Raw genomic sequence first — 16,559 nt, 5'->3', positions numbered from 1 at the left:
TATGAGTGAAGTGTCAGATTTGAGAAAGTAAGTGGGCCCAACATACTTCTATATCCAGTATTTCAAAATTACGGGATTTTGAACTTAGTTCTGGGGCGCCTGGGTGGCTTAGTCGGTTAAGCATCCGACTTTCGCTTAGGTCATGATCTCGCAGTTCGTGGGTTCGAGCCCCGCGTCGGGCTCTGTGCTGACTGCCAGCTCAGAGCCTGGAGCCTGTTTCAGCCTGTGACTCCCTCTCTCTCTCTGACCCTCCCCTGCTCACACTGTCTCTCTCTCTCTCCTAAAAATAAATAAAACATTTAAAAAAAAAAATTAAAAAAAAAAAATGAACTTAGTTCTATCCATTGGTTTGCAAACTGCCCCAGTACAAGGTGGGCAAGGAGAAACTGAAGAGGCAGAGCACTCGAAATTAGTCATGGTAGTTTTAAGAAGTAAAGGAACTTATTACAAGTCTTGTCTTGGGCAGCTACAAAGTGAGTAGATCTCCTCACTCACCTGCCAAAACTTAAAAGTTTATACACAGGCCTTAACTGGCTCTGTCACATATGCTGCCCAGATGATCTCAACAACAGCTATTCTCTTACAGCTGATTCCGTGAAAATGGCGCCCACTGTGGTAACAGTGGGCAGAGCATGTATCCCAAGGATAGGGGAGGGAGTGAGGAGCTTCCTATTTCCGAGTCCAGCGCAAGGATCAGCTGGCAGTCACCTTGTCTTGATGACCTCCTTCAGCACCATCTACTGTTAATGTGATGTTAAGATACATGAAAAAAAGCAATAAAAGTAGACATAGGGCCTGTTTCTCCCCTCTAGGAACCAGAAATCCACCTAAGAAGCTTAAAGGGAATTAGCCCATGGGCTTCACTCTATTCCTCCATCATTTATAAATAGAAGGGCTTGAGATGAACACTAAGTTGCTTTGTGAGGAAATGGAATGTATTTAAAGCAGTTAGTTATTCTTGATATACATTTGTTCAGTTAACTTATAAAAGTAAAATCGCATTAAAATAAATTTCATTATAAAGAAAGATTTGGTGTAACAGATGTTTCAGAGAAGAAAATGCCGTGTTGATTCTCATAATTCTGTATTACACATAATCCCAAATAGCAGGTTCTTTCTTTGGACTGGCCATATGACAGCCATTCCAACCAGAAGCATTTGCATGTGCGTGTGCGGTGCCTGCTGGGTATAAAGGAGAGCTGTCAGTGTGCTTCTTTTTTTTTTTTTTTTTTTTTTTAATAAATAGTTTATTGTCAAATTAGTTTCTACATAACACTCAGTGCTCATCCCCAAAGTGCCCTCCTCCATGCCCATCCCCCCTCCCCCTGTCAGTGTGCTTCTTATCTGGCTGCCTTCACAGTCTTGCAGCCTCCATCCCAACTTGAGATGACTCTACTGTGTTCACCCTCCAGGGGGAAATAACCAAAGAAGGTGGCCTCTGTTCCACAAGGTTCTCAGCACTTCCTGCTTGTAGAGTAAACTATAATGAAAACTGAGCGTGAATTATTTTTTATTTATAGCACCTCTAGCCTGAGAATGTTACTTCTAGTGCTGCATTCATTTTTTTCTTCTTATTAATTTAGAACATTTTCAAACCCTTAGAAGAATTGCGAGTACATTGAACACCTACATACCCCTTCCTTGTGTTCACCAGCTGTTAATATCTACTACTCCCTCCCTAGCTTTTGTCTCTGCCTGCCTCCCTCCCTTCTTCTCTCTTCCTTTTGTCAAACTTTCTGACACTTCACCAACATAAACTACTTTACTACTAGACCCTTTGGGGCATACCAATACTCATTTAAGGGGGAGAGTGTTCTTTCCCCACAGCCATTGTGCCCTTAGCACACTGAGACAATCAGCATTAATTTAGTGAAATCCCAGTTATCCCACCCAAAAGTTCTTTACAGCTGTTTTTGTCTTATTTTCACTATGATCTAATCAAGTCTTGTGCATTGTGCCCACTCTAGAGCAGTCTTCCCACCCTTTCTGTCTTCATGACCTTGAATACTTTGCAGGGAACAGACTGGTTCCTTATGATTCAGTTTAGGTCACACTTTTCTGCAGGTACCCTGCAGGTTCTTGGAACTCATGTGTAGGGAGCTCCTGCTTCCCAGCAGGCTTACCAAGGTGGTGTTTCCAGTGGTGACTCCTGGCCTCTATTACTTATCATATTGGGGGTTGCAGCAAGATGGCTATTTTCCAAATGTATTATTCTTTCTACATTAATTTTTTTTTTGAAGAGCTTCCCCTATTTTCTCTTTCTCTTCCTACCTTTATCTTTAAAATACTATTATAGGAATCCTAGGTGGGTGGCTCAGTCAGTTAGGCATCTGAGGGGCGCCTGGGTAGCTCACTCGGCTAAGCGTCCGACTTCCGCTCAGGTCATGATCTCATGGTTCATGAGTTCGAGTCCCATGTTGGGCTCTGTACTGACAGCCAGCTTAGAGCCTGGAGCTTGCTTCAGATTCTGTGTCTCCCTCTCTCTGACCCTCCCCTGCTCACACTGTCTCTCTCTCTCAGAAATAAATTAAAAAAAAAAAATTAAGCATCTGAGTCTTGATTTTTAGCTCAGGTCATGATCTCACAGTTTCATGAGTTTGGAGCCTACTTGAGATTCTCCCTTTCTCTGTCCCTCTCCTACCCACACTTGCTCTGTCTCTCTCAAAATAAATAAACCTTTAAAAAAGCCATTATTGGGGCACCTGGGTGTCTTAGTTGGTTGGGTGGCCGACTTTGGCTCAGGTCATGATCTCGTAGTTCTTGAGTTTGAGCCCCGCATCAGGCTCTGTGCTGACAGCTCAGAGCCTGGAGCCTGCTTTGGATTCTGTCTCCCTTCTCTCTCTGCCCCTCCCCCATTCACGCTCTCTCTCACTCTTAAATAAATATTAAAAAAAATTTTTAAAATAAAAAGGCCATTATTATGGATTCATGAAATATGTGCTGTCCATGATCATCTTTTTATTTTTATACTCACATTGTCTCCATTTTGACAGGCTAGAGTGCTCTGTGTGTGTGTAACATTTTATTTTCATAGAATTTCCAACTTGGAAGAAAAGTGTAAGGCAGTGGTTCTCAAATATTCAAGCCCCAAGACCCCTTCACTCTCTTAAAAAGTATCAAAGACCCTAAGCAAGTATTTACTATAGAGAAATTAACACTAAAACTCTTAAAAAGTATGAATTTCTAAATAATAATAAACCTACTGCTTGTTTTTTGGTTTGTTTTTAAAGTTTATTTAACGTTTTATGTATTTCTGAGAGAGAGAGAGATAGCATGAGCAGGGGAGGGTCAGAGAGTGAGGGAGACACAGAATCTGAAACAAGGCTCCATGCTCTGAGCTGGCTGTCAGCACAGAGCCCAAAGCGGGGCTCGAACCCACGAACCATGAGATCATGACCTGAGCCGAAGTCAGCTGCCCAACCAACTGAGCCACCCAGGCGCCCCCCCCTCCCTTTTTTAAATTTTTAAAATGTTTATTATTTATTTTTGATACAGAGGGAGACACAGCAGAGGAAGGGCAGAGAGAGGGAGACACAGAATCTGAAGCAGGCTCCAGGCTCCATGCTGTCAGTACAGAGCCCCACGTGAGGCTATGAGATCACAAACTATGAGATCATGGCCTGAGCTGAAGTCAGATGCTCAACTGACTGAGCCACCCAGGCGCCCCAACCTACTGCTTGTTAACATAAATTTTAGTGTGTTTACTTTTCACAACAAAAACATTTTAGATAGAAGAGGGGCACTGTTTTCATTTTTGCAAACTTCACGTGGCCTAATAGACCATAGCTGGAATCTCACCTGGTTCCACACTTCTCCGTCCATTAGGTTGATTTGGTTTAAGTCTTCACACATATACGTAATTGGGAAAGGGGGTATGTGTGCTAGTCTCTTCAGCTGCTGTGGCTGTTCCTTTTGATAACTACACTGAAACTCAACAAAATGAAAGGTTAATTGTGGAGTCTGAAACCATGCCACCAAACTTTTTGTACAGTCCTACTAAAATCCATCGATCTACCTTACCCTCTCACTGGTGCATGCTTTTGGAATCAGGCATTTGGAAAAAAATACTGGGTTATCCAGATCTTCCAGATGTCCTGTTTCATGCATAGTATCCTCTCATGTCACATAGTCTCTGGAATAATTTTTTGTACACTTGTGAGGGAATGAATGAAAAGGAAAACACCGTAGAAGTACAAATCCTTCTTTCCTGGAAGTACAAAACCTTTCAAATTCTTAGAGGGAAGCCACACGGGACCCTGGACCACTTGGGAGAACTTCTGGATAAATTTCTGTAATACCCTTCACCTCAGATTCAGACTCACCAGTTCTTTGTCCTTTGTCCCATTTGTTTTCTCATTCTCTCTCTATACATGTGTGCATTTTCCCCCTCTGAGTCATTTGAGAGTAAGCTGTAGATGTGCACCTTTACCCCTAAGCATTTCAGTGTATATTTTCCTTAGAACAGCTGTTCTCATGTTCCTGAGGACATTTGGCAGTGTTTGGAGACATTTTCAGTTGTCACAACTGGGAGAGGAATGCTACCTACTGTCCATCAAGTAGTTAGAGGTGAGAGACGCTGTTAAACAGCCTCCAGTGTGCAGGACAGCCCTCACAGCAAAGGCTTCTCCAGCCTAAAGTATCAGTAGTGCCAAGGTTAAGAAACCCTGCCATAGAGGAAGGATGTTCCCTATTAAGACCACAATACAGTGATCACGAGTGAGACATTTTTTATTTTTTTTATTTATTTTTTAAATACTTTTATTTATTTCTAGGCGAGAGAGAGAGAGAGACAGCGTGAGCAGGGAAGGGTCAGAGAGAGAGGGAGATACAGACTCTGAAATAGGCTCCAGGCTCTGAGCTGGCAGTCAGCACAGAGCCCGACGCGGGGCTTGAACCCACGAACCGCGAGATCATGACCTAAGTGAAAGTCGGACGCTTAACCAACTAAGCCACCCAGGTGCCCCGAGACATTTTTTAAAAAGTGGGAAATTTATCACTGATCCAATATCTAATGCGTCATTTATATTCAAATTTTGGGTATTGTCCCAATAATCACCTTTATAGCTTTTCTTCCCAATTCCAGACTCACACATTGCATTGTTTTTCTAGTCTCTTTAATTAAAAAATTTTTTTTAATGTTTTAATTATTTCTGAGAGAGAGAGAGAGAGTGTGAGCAGGGGAGCATCAGAGCAAGAGAGAGATACAGAATCAGAAACAGGCTCCAGGCTCTGAGCTGGCTGTCAGTACAAACACCGACACGGGGCTCGAACCCACGAACTGTGAGATCATGACCTGAGCCAAAGTCGGACGCTCAACTGACTGAGCCACCCAGGCACCCCTTTTATTTATTTTTTTAATGTGGTGGTGGTGGTGGTGTGTGTGTGTGTGTATGTGTGTTTTGTTTTTGTTTTTTTGGTTTTTGAGAGAGAGAAAGAGAGCCCAAACAAAGGAGGGGCAGAGAGAGGGAGAGAGAGAATCTCAGGCAGGCTTCACACTCGGTGCAGAGTCCAACACAGGGCTCGATCCCACAGCCCTGGAATCATGACCTGAGCCAAGGATACTCAAACAACTGAGTCACCCAGGCATGCCTCTCTAGTTTCTTTTAATCTGTAATAATAGTTCCTTAGCCTTTCTTGACCTTGATCCTTTTGAAGGGTACAGGTCGGTTGTCTGTTTTGTAGAGGCACCTCAATTTTGTGTCATGTATTCTGGGCACGAATACCTCAGAAAATAGTGTTTTGTCCTCAGTGTATCTTATCAGGAGGCATATCTGGTTTATGTTGTATTGGTGAAGTTCATGTTGACCTTTTGGTTAATTGGTGTCCACCATATAAAATGATGATAATTGTGGTTAATTATGATTATTATTAGGTCAGTAGAAATTTGTGGGGAATACTGTGAATTGTTTCTTTTATTCAGTGGCTACTCCATAACTACCATTCTGTATTTGATGTTCAGATTGTCCCAGGTTTTCTAATGGGAGTCGCTTTGACATGTTGCCACTAATGTTGAGCACCTTCTTGCTTTTTTCGGGGGCACTAAATGCTCCAGGCTTACCTCCTAGTACTTTCCCTGTCCCAGACAGAGCAGCCATTTCCCCAGGGAGCCCTGGTTCATTTTAGTTATTTATTTTTTGTAAGTTTTTAAATGTTCCTCTTTATTTGGTTTTGGCCCAAAGCAAAAGGTATTTTGGATTACAAGAATTTTGGGAATAATGATCTTGAAATTCACCCCCATTTTTATCATAGCTGTAGATATGATCATTCTGTGTTTGATTTTCAAAAACAGTTTTTTCCCTCTATTCATTTATCACTCTACCAAGCTATCTTTTTTTGCACTGTTGTATGATTTAGACATAATTATTCCAAGACTTTTTACAGAATTCCTTTAAAAGGAAATTTATACCTGGGGCACCTGAATGGCTCAGTTGGTTAAGGGTCCGACTCTTGGTTTTGGCTCAGGTCATGATCTCATGGTTTGAGGTCTGTGCTGGCAGCGCAGAGGCCTCCTTGGGATTCTCTCTCACTCTGCCCCGCCCCTGCTAATGTGTGTGTGTGTTCTCTCTCTCTCAAAATAAATAAACTTTGGGGAAAAAAAAGAAAAGAAATATGGATTGGTAAAATATGATGAAGCTAGCAAATACTCCCACCCTCCCCCCGAGATCAAACGTTTTTAGCCTGACTTTTTTGAAATTGATTTGCAAAATGTTAAAGATATTCTAGAGGTGTAGCACTGATTCTTTATTTGAGTTGGTTTCCAGGTTTTCAAAATGAATAAATGGGCCACAGATGTCCTAAAGCAGGGGATGTTACTGTTTTTCCTTTTTCCAGCTTCATCTTCTAAGGATTGTTTCTCTCAAATCATTTGAAAAAAAGAATGAAATACACTTTGAAAACTCTCGTCTAATAATAAATTAATCAACTTTGAAGAGAGAAATAAAATCTAGTAATCTTGGTTGTTCAACAGCTTATAAGAAAGCCAAATTACCATTTGTATCTGCATGCTCTCTTATTTCTGAATTATAGAGCCAAAGGAGAAGGCAGAATTCCTGTGAGCCATGTACCTGTACTGTAGGAGGATCTCACTTGTCATGTAACATTACATATCATTCTTAGTCTTTTCTCTCTTCCCACTGCAGGGCTATACCAAGTCCATTGATATTTGGTCTGTAGGCTGCATTCTGGCAGAGATGCTGTCCAACAGGCCCATCTTCCCGGGGAAGCATTATCTCGACCAGCTGAACCACATTCTGGGTAAGGTTACTGAACATTTTAGAGGCTAGATTTACTCTGTTCATCTGCCCTAGTTTACATCAGAGTCACTTCATGAAATGAAGAATACTTCTGACAACTCCTTAATCCAAGATAGATATGAGTTTTTAATCTAGCTTGATTTCAAATGTTAAGGATCCTTAAAAAAACTTGTGAATAAGAAAGGTAAGCTTGGGGATGTGGTGAGGAAACAATTAGTAGGATCCATTCTGCCCCATAGCTAATAGTGCATGATCAGCTTCTCTGGGTCTTGATAATTAACAGCTAATTATTTTATCTGTTAGGTATTCTTGGATCCCCGTCACAGGAAGACCTGAACTGCATAATAAATTTAAAAGCTAGAAACTACTTGCTTTCTCTTCCACACAAAAATAAGGTGCCATGGAACAGGCTGTTCCCAAATGCTGACTCCAAAGGTAAATATTATTTTATTGATTATTTTTCTTAGACTTCATTTTTTGTTCCTTTGTTTTATTGGTTAAATTGTTAGATCACTAGCCTGAAAAGTTAGCCTATGGCAATTGGATAATGCCTTATTTAATGCTCACTCTGTTGCTTTCTTCCCTTTTATTTTCAAGCAGTGGCAGTAGAGTAAGGGAGTGTAGGAGTGACTTTGCCTTTTTTTTTTTTTTTTTGAGAAAGAATGTGTGAACAGAGGGGCACAGAGAGACAGAAGGACAGAGGATTCGAAGCGGGCTCTATGCTGACAGCAGACAGCCCCAGGCTTACCACCCATGAGATTATGACCTAAACTGAAGTCAGATGCTTAACCAGCTGAGCCACCCAGGCGCCCCCACATTTTTTAACTTGAATAGAGTTCACATTTTTAGGATTCAGAAAGTTTAGTAGCCTGCAAAACAGATTACACATTTTTCATCTTGTCATTTAATAATCTTTCAAATCAGGGTTTTGTTTTTTGTTTTTGTTTTTGTTTTTTGGAAGAATAAGTTACAGAGAGTAAAAGTCACCCTTTAATTGTGTGGGTCTTTGAATTTTAACAAAGGTATATAGTCACATAACTACTGCCACAATCAAGATATGATGGAATATTTTCATTGTCCCCAAAAGTTGCCTCATGCCCCTTTGTACTCATTTCTCTTCTCTAGTCTCTGGCAACGCCGATCTTCTTCTCTCCCTATAGTTTTGCCCTTTTTGGTGTGTCATAGAAATGTAGTTATACAGTATGTACCTTCTTATGTCTGGATTCTTCCACTCAGCATAATGCATTTGGGAGTTATCAATATAATTGCTTGTATCAATCTCTTCAACCAATGGTGCCAAAATAATTAGACATCTATATGCCCCCCAATAGAAACCTAAAAGTGGAGCATACCTCTAAACATAAGGCCTAAAACTATTAAACTCTGGGAGGAAAACGGAACAGAATCTTCATGACCCTAGGTTAGGCAACGATTTCTTAGATAAAACACCAAGAGCACTCATCCATAAAAGAAAAAGGTGATAGATTTCATTACCCTTTTATATTTTAACAATTATGTTATCCTTTATTCCTATGTACTGTGTATCTGTTAAATATATTATTAGGTGGCTAATTTGTTTCTTTGATGGTTTTTTAGGAGGTAACTGTTTTTAAAAACTTCATCCTATTACAGAATAATAGTAGGTAGAATAATGACCCCATTGCCAAATACATCCACATCCTAATCCCCAGGATCTGTGAATATGTTAGGTGATGTGACAAAGAGGAATTAAGGTTCCTCATCACCTGATTTTAAGAAGGGGAAGATTATTGTGGCTTATCTCCGTAAGCCAAATATAATCACAGGGGTCCTTAAAAATAGAAGAAGGAATCAGAATAGGGAACCAAAGAGAGAGAACACTTTGCCATTACCTTGCTGCTTGTTTTTCTTTAGCTTTATTTCCGTACATATACATATTTTTACCTAAGATTTACTTTTTATAAATAATGATCATATAAGCTAACATTTGTGGTAAAAATTCAAAAGTCTTAGGAATATTCAACTAAAAAGGTGAAATTCTTTTGTAATTATTCCCCAAAGGTCGCTATTAATATAATTGTGTCTGAGTATCTTTCCATGTCAGTATATAGAACTGGTTTGTCTTTAATGATTTTAAAACATCTCATCTAGTCTTCTCTTGCAAATTCAGCTTTTTCTGACTTTTGTTCTTTTGTGTGTGTGTATCTGTATGTGTTTAGTTTAATAACTGTCAACTTAGATGTTGAATTTGTTATTATATACTGACCTAAGTCAGGTTCAGAAACATTTGGTGGTTTAAAATTGAATTTCTTTTGGATATAGGAAGAACAGTCTTTTAAAATTTCTGATATAAAGGTAGTATGTTATCCTGTCAGGCAGACAGACAGACAGAAAGAGGGAGACGGAGAGGGAGGGAGGATAGGTAAGAGAATAAGAAATACTCTTAATTACCAGAATCCCAAAATAACCTTTATTTTGCTTTGCCAGTATGTGTACAGCTTTTACTTATTTAGTTGTAATTGTAGAAATATATAGATAATTACATTATAAAATGTAAATATAAAAATTTTTAAAACTTATACCTTCTTAAACATTGCATATGTTACTGATAAGATTTGGCTTGTATAGTGGAATGGGTTTTTGTATTGGAATGTATACTGGTATGTCCCAAGCATGTTACCTAAATCTTATTTCCTAAGTTGCCAAAACTGCATAATTAAGACTTTATAATACATAGATCTCCAGGCTTCCCTCCTATTTGTCTCTTCAGTCTTTTTTATTGTTAGTTGTGATTTGTATCAAATTATGTGAGGTTTTTATTTAGCTTATTGTCCTTAGGTTAAAGCTATGAACTTTGAGATTGGTTCATTTATATAACAATTAACATTACTAAAATCCAGAAAGTTAATTTTGAAATGTAAGCTTTGAATGAAAATAATGAAGCAAGGAAGGACTATAAATAAAATAAAGAAAATGGAAAAATGGGAGTTGGTAGTGCTGGAGCAAGCAGTATAATGTCATGTGTTAGGAACACGGGCTTTCCAGCCAGACCTCCTAGTTTCAATTCACAGCCCAGCCACTTACTGAGCCTCAAACTACTTAATCTCTCTAAGCCTCATTTTTCCCATTTATAAAATAGAGTTAGTAATAGTACATGCATCACAGGGTTGTGTGAAAGTCCAGACCACTGGCATTTGTAGCTCTAGATTCTGAGATCTCGAGACTGAATTCTTTTCATTTTTACATCTTGGAGATCCCTCCATAATCTGTAGTTATGAAGAGTGGCTACATAGTATTCCCTTGTAGGGATGACCCAGAGTGTCTTTAACAAGTTATGTATTGGACACTGAAGTTCACTGCACTTATCTCTTGCTGCATAACAAACTACCGCAGAGTTTGGGGCCTTGTAACGACCACCATGTATTTGTTCATAAGTCCATTGGGCTGGACGCAGCTTGGTGGGTCTGCTCAGTTTGCCACAAGTTGCATGGTCTGAGGTGACCTCACTACATCTTACAGTTTTGGTTCTACTTTGTGCCATTGCCTGTCATCTCACAGTAGACCAGACTGGGCTTTGTAGAATGACAGAAATATTCCAAAAGAGAAACAGCAGAAAAGCTGCAAGGTCTTAGGAGACACTTTTGCCACAATCTATTGGTCAAAGCAAATTGCAAGGTCAGCCCAGATTCAGGTGGTGGAGTTGCAAATAATTTGTGGCCATAATTAATCTGCCACCAGGTTGTTTCTAGTTTTCTTCTGTAATGTACATAAATTCATTTATATAATAAATAGATCTGCGTGCACTGTGCCATCAAGGGTTCTAAGGTCCTGGACTTAGAACAGCAATCAGACTAATTACTTGCCTGCAGGGAGCTAATAGTTTGAAAGATCAGTAATTATTATCTTTTTCCCCACTCATAATGGTAGAAAGCATCCAAAGTTTGATGATCCACCACGGGGTCAAGGCTGTGGGGAAAAATGGATGTTTTCAGAGATAGCTGGTGGTCTGTAAATTGGTTGAGTCTCTCTGGAGGGCAGTTTGGCAGTTCTGTCACACATCTTTTGTTTCAGCAAATGTGGGTATTGAACTTTTGGATCTGTGAACCAAATGGGGGAGAAATGGCATTTTAATATGTTTTTCTTTAATTAGACTGAGATGGGGACACCTGGCTGGCTCAGTCAATAGAGCATGCGACTCTTGATCTCAGGGTGGTGAGTTCAAGCCCCACAGTGGGCATAGAGCTTACTTTAAGAAAAAAAGACTGAGACCGAATATTTTTCACATGTTTGTTGGAGACTGCTGATTTCTGAATCCTTTGAACCAGTAGTATTGTAGATTTTTCTTTATAGGAGTCTAGCTTAGGACCTTCTCCAAAATTACTCCAATGAGGGGGAAGAAATTGTTATTCAACAGATGGTGCTGGACTAGTTGAATAACTATTTGGAAGAAAATCAACTTAAATCATTACTCACACTTCAAAGTGAATTTGAAAAGAATTTATAATTACATTATTGAAAATCATACGAGGGGGCACCTCGGTGGTTCTGTTGGTTGGACGTCTGACTCTTGATTTCAGCTCAGGTAATGATCCCCAGATTGTGAGACTGAACCCCACATCGCCTCCTCACTGAGCATGGAGCCCACTTAAGATTCTGTCTCCTTCTCCCCATGCGCGTGCTCACTCACTATCAAAAAAAAAAAAAAAATCACAGCATTAAAACCCAGCGATATTTAGAGTGTTCAGTATTTTTCTGATCTCTGCATGGAGAAAGACTATCTTCCTAAGCTGTAAAAACAAACCAAGAAAACAAAAGAAAGATAGTAGATTTTATCACATAAAAATTTTAAACGTAAAATAAATTGTAGGTGTGAGCAGTAGGTATAAATGTTCCAAATTGAATAACATCTGAAGAATTCCTGTCTTAACTATTATGTTAAGGCAGCATAGGGGGCACCAGGGTGGCTCAATTGGTTAAGTGTCTGACTTCGGCTCAGATTGTGATCTCTCTGTTCACGAGTTCAAGCCCCGCGTCACGCTCTATGCTGACAGCTCAGAGCCTGGATCCAGCTTCAGATTCTGTCTCCCTCTCTCTCTGCCCCTTCCCCATTCGTGCTCTGTCTGTGTCTCTCAAAAATAAAAACATTACAAAAATTTAAAAAATAAGGTAGCATAGCACCATGGTTTAGGCCATGTGCTCCGGAATCAGCCTCCTGAATTCTGATAGGCCCCACCTCCTCAGATCTTTGATTTTGGACAAGTTACTTAACCTCTCTGATTCACAATTTCCTCATCTCAGAATTGTAACAAATTTTATTTCCCACCTATAGTGTAATTTGGGAGAGTTACATGAATTATTAGTTTATTGATGTTAGATTCATGGTTAATATATTAATAGTATATAAAGAATGGAGAGAAATCTAAGATCTCAATGGATAAATAAATGAGCAAAAGACAAGAACACAATTTACATGAAGAAATAGATAAGGAAAAGGAGGAAGAATATTTTGGGGAGTGGCAAAAATTTTTTGAGACTTTAGTTTGGGCATAATAAATTTAAGGACACCCGTGAGGCATTACAAACAACCTAAATGCTTAAGTTAACTGAGTAGTTAAGGAAACTCTAATGCTTCTACTTTAAGGAGTGTCATAAGGTCACTAAAAGTAGTTTTTACAAAGTTTTTATAGCATGGGAGAATACCAATGAGCAATGTTTACTGGGGCAGTTATATAGCATTTTTTATATATATGATCTCAACTATGTAAAAGAAAATGCAGAGAAAAATTCTACAAAATATGTCAAAAGATTAACAGTGGTTACATTGAGTGATGGGGCTGTGGTGCTGGAGCCGAGACGTGGGATCTTAGGTGAGTCATTCAACCTGACTAGAGGGTCAGCTATTTGAGGCTTTCTTGGCTCCACCTCATGAGATCCTACTGCCAGTGGGTTAGGCCTAAAGAAGGACTGTTCTGGCTCTCATAGCTGACAAGTCCAGTAGTGTTTGGATTCCAGGACACAGAATCTAGACCTCTCTGTCATTCAGTGTTGCCTTCCTTTGCGCTGTCTTTCTTATTAATTAGCTCTTTTCTCGTGGTGACAAGACGGTCGCCAGCAGCTCCAGGTCACACTGACCTGTTTCTTAATAGCTTCAACCCTACTGTGGGGCTCATTGCTTCTTTGTACCCATCCCTGACCAGTCTCTGTGGCCAAGGGAATCCAGGTGAATGTGGCTAGGCCAGTGTCATCATTTCCATGGCAAAACCAGGGGGTGTGGGCAAGTCCAAGAACTCCCCCTGTGCAGCCACAGCTTCACGGGATTAGAGGGTCAGTGGGCACTGGCAGGAAAACCAACAGTTCTTTTCTTCCTGCTAAGAAAAGTGCAATTCCTATAAGAAGTCTGTCTCCGTTTCTCAGATAACCTGTTGTTTGAAAAGCTTCCATACTCTGTAAATACATATATTAATTGTAAATGGAGTCATAAGCTATGTACTTTTTTTAAGCTATATATATATTTTTTATTGCCTATCGAGAGTTGTATTTATCAGTTTAAAGGTTGGGTCAGCACTCCAAGCTAAAGATAGATTTAGGAATTTTTTCACAGATGGCATTGAAAGCATGCAGGAGGTTGAGAGGGTAAGAAGAATGACAAGTGTCAGAGCTGGAGAACACGAACCTTCAATGGCCAGTGGAATAGGAGTAGAAACTATTGAAAACTGTAAAGAATGGGCAAGGAAATAGCTAGTGCCTATTTCACAGAAGCAGGGGATGGCATCATAAGAAAGTAGACATGTTCTGTTTAGCAGTCTCCATGGAACAGAGAGGCTTCCAATTAAGGGGTCATTGGTAACCACATAAGTGTAGTTAAAGCACTGAGTGTGAATAGGAAGTTTGAAATGGAAAGTGCAGACAGAAACAGCTGGTCCAGATGAGGGGGAGCTGGATGCGTTCAGGCCACACATTGTGGAGGTTTGGCCTTGAAGAGGAAGAAGGTCCCCTCTCTCCACAGTAAGGATGTGTGTGGATCTGGTGGAGGGTCAACCAGGAAGGTCGATCCTAGGAACCTCAGTTTTCTCGGTAGTACCCTTAGTAAGGCTTAATTGGCAGGAAGGGCATAATTCAAGCTGTGTGAGTTGAGAAGAATCTTAGAGCAGCAGCTCAGCACAGATTTCCCAGAGCTTTTAGGGGTTTTGACGAGATTAAAAATCTTGAATACCTGGGTGGCTCGGTTGAGCATCCAAGTCTTGGTCTCCACTTAGGTCATGATCTCACAGGTTCGTGAAATCAAGCCCCATGTCAAGCTTTGTGATTACAGCACAGAGCCTGCTTGGGATTCTCTCTCTCCTTCTCTCTACCGCTCTCTCTTTTCCTCCCCCTTCCCTTCCCCATCTCAAAACTAAACAAACTTAAAAAAAAAATGTTGAGTTTTTGTGGTACAGCAGTTCTTAATAGTGTTCTCCTTAGACTTCTGAGGTCCCAAAAGTCCTTTTGGAGTGTCCATGGGGTTAAAACTATTTTCATAACACTAAGGTCTTCTCACACTTTCTCTGTGCTGCCCTCTGCACTCTTGGTGCAGAACTGCTGGTGAACAAGACTGCTAGCACCTCGGCCTAGGATAAGGCAGTGGCACAGCCATGCCCTCATAGCTAAAAGCCAATGCCCACTGCACGTAAGAATGTCTCTGGTGGAGCAGTAAAAAGTACTTGCTTTATTATATCCCACCCTGCACACATGACTTTTGCACATTCTCTGTGATGGAATGAAAATAGAGATACATAGAGCTTGTCCGCCTTGTTCTGAATGCAGTGTTTTTTTCCTCAAAGAAAAGTGCTTGTAGTTTGAACTGTGGCTTAATTAACTGCTTTTTAAGATCAATCATTATTTGGTCTTAAGATTAGGGTTCTGAGGGGCACCTGGGTGGCTCTGTCTGTTAAGGATCTGACTCTTGATTTTGGCTCAGGTCATGATGATTTTATGGTTCGTGAGTTCGAGCCCTGCATCAGACTCCACACTAGCAGTGCGAACTCTGCTTGAGATTTTCTGTCTCCCCCTCTCTTGGCCCCTCCCCTGTTCTCTCTCAAAATAAGTAAACTTAAAAAAAAAAAAGTTTGAGAAGCATTGTTGCAGTTGCACAGTTTGAACAGCTAGATCTTTTTCTCTGGCCTTGCTCAGAAATTCTAATTGAGGATGGACGTGACAAGTTGCAGCTTTGATCCTGCATGAGAGTTTTGTTAGGTAGGTGAGATGGCCCCTCAGTGGTGCGTGTCTCACCCAGTGGTGCGTGTCTCAATTGCATGACTCACCCCAGGGTCTAGGCCAAGATGGAAAGGGAAAAAGGCTGAGGGACCTGAAGGACAGGGCCATGTTGCTGTGTACCCACTGAAATTAAAAAGGTATGGTTAGAGGATACCATGGAGAGTCAGGGATCGTGGTCAGATGTAATCCCAGCTTCGAAAGGATTTCCAGTCTTTTGGGGGAAATAAAACCTGTATCCAAGGAAGCATATGCACAGGCATAGTGATTCATGCCATCTGAGGGGTGCCAGTAGATTGCTGTGTGGCGTGGGAGAAGGGAGGCCAGGCACTCTGACTGGGATCAGAACCTGCCAGCTGCTTCCCATTTCTCTCCTTTCCCTCTTCTGTAGCTGTGACTAATGCAGAAATAGCACTAGCAATAAAAGGAAGCAGGAGATCCAGTTATTTTTCAAGTAGCAAAAATAAAAGCTATCTTCCTTTGTGATTTTTTTTTTTTTTTTTTTGCCTGTAGGTTTAAGGGCCTAGAATTTAACTTGAAGAAACTATAAAAGGTCTATTTTAGAGCTGCTTAAGCTGCCAAATACCAGCTGCCTTGAAGTGCCCCCGACTTAAGTAGTACCAACAAGGTTTGGAGGGGAAGAGTATCCCCCAAGAGCTTAGAAATAATGCTGTTAGAATCTGACTTGTGGCCAGACCCCCCTGGACTTTTCCTGACAGTGTCTAATTGGGCAAAAGGCCAAATGACTTCTCGTTGCTCAAGAAACTTCTTGGGGAAATGTCTGTGAGTTCTTTTGCAGTGGTGAGGGGGAGTAGGTGGTGGTTAGAAACAGTAAATGGGTAGGTTTGTTACTTGTATTACAGATAGTTAGACTCTAATGCCCAGTAAGTGGTGTGTCACGTGTTCATGCATCTACCAGGTATTCTGTGGGACTTGCCTTAGGGCCAGAGGTGCTTGTTTTCTTGACCATTATGCTGCCCTGTCCTGACCCTTGAAAGAGCTGCCTCTGAAACCTAGCCCATTCGTGGGCCCTTGAAACTCATGTCATGGCCTCAGGGGTGAAGACCTCTCCTGCCC

General features: G+C 40.7%; 1 protein-coding gene across 2 annotated transcripts in view; it reads left to right on the top strand.

Annotated features, from left to right (window-relative positions):
- Nucleotides 1-16,559, top strand: part of MAPK1 (mitogen-activated protein kinase 1) — a 106,010-nt gene that overhangs the window by 74,971 nt on the left and 14,480 nt on the right. For both annotated transcript variants that reach the window (XM_039242860.1, XM_039242861.1), the window contains exons 5-6: nt 7,140-7,254; nt 7,557-7,688. In XM_039242860.1, coding sequence (XP_039098791.1) covers nt 7,140-7,254; nt 7,557-7,688 — 247 coding nt within the window. The remainder of the gene's footprint in view (nt 1-7,139; nt 7,255-7,556; nt 7,689-16,559) is intronic.

The sequence above is a fragment of the Hyaena hyaena genome, unplaced genomic scaffold, assembly GCF_003009895.1.
Source record: "Hyaena hyaena isolate Hyena2069 unplaced genomic scaffold, ASM300989v1 scaffold_219, whole genome shotgun sequence".
Classification (NCBI taxonomy): Eukaryota; Metazoa; Chordata; class Mammalia; order Carnivora; family Hyaenidae; genus Hyaena; species Hyaena hyaena.
Note: the sequence above shows the minus strand (reverse complement) of the source record. Positions and strands in the feature narration are given on the sequence as shown.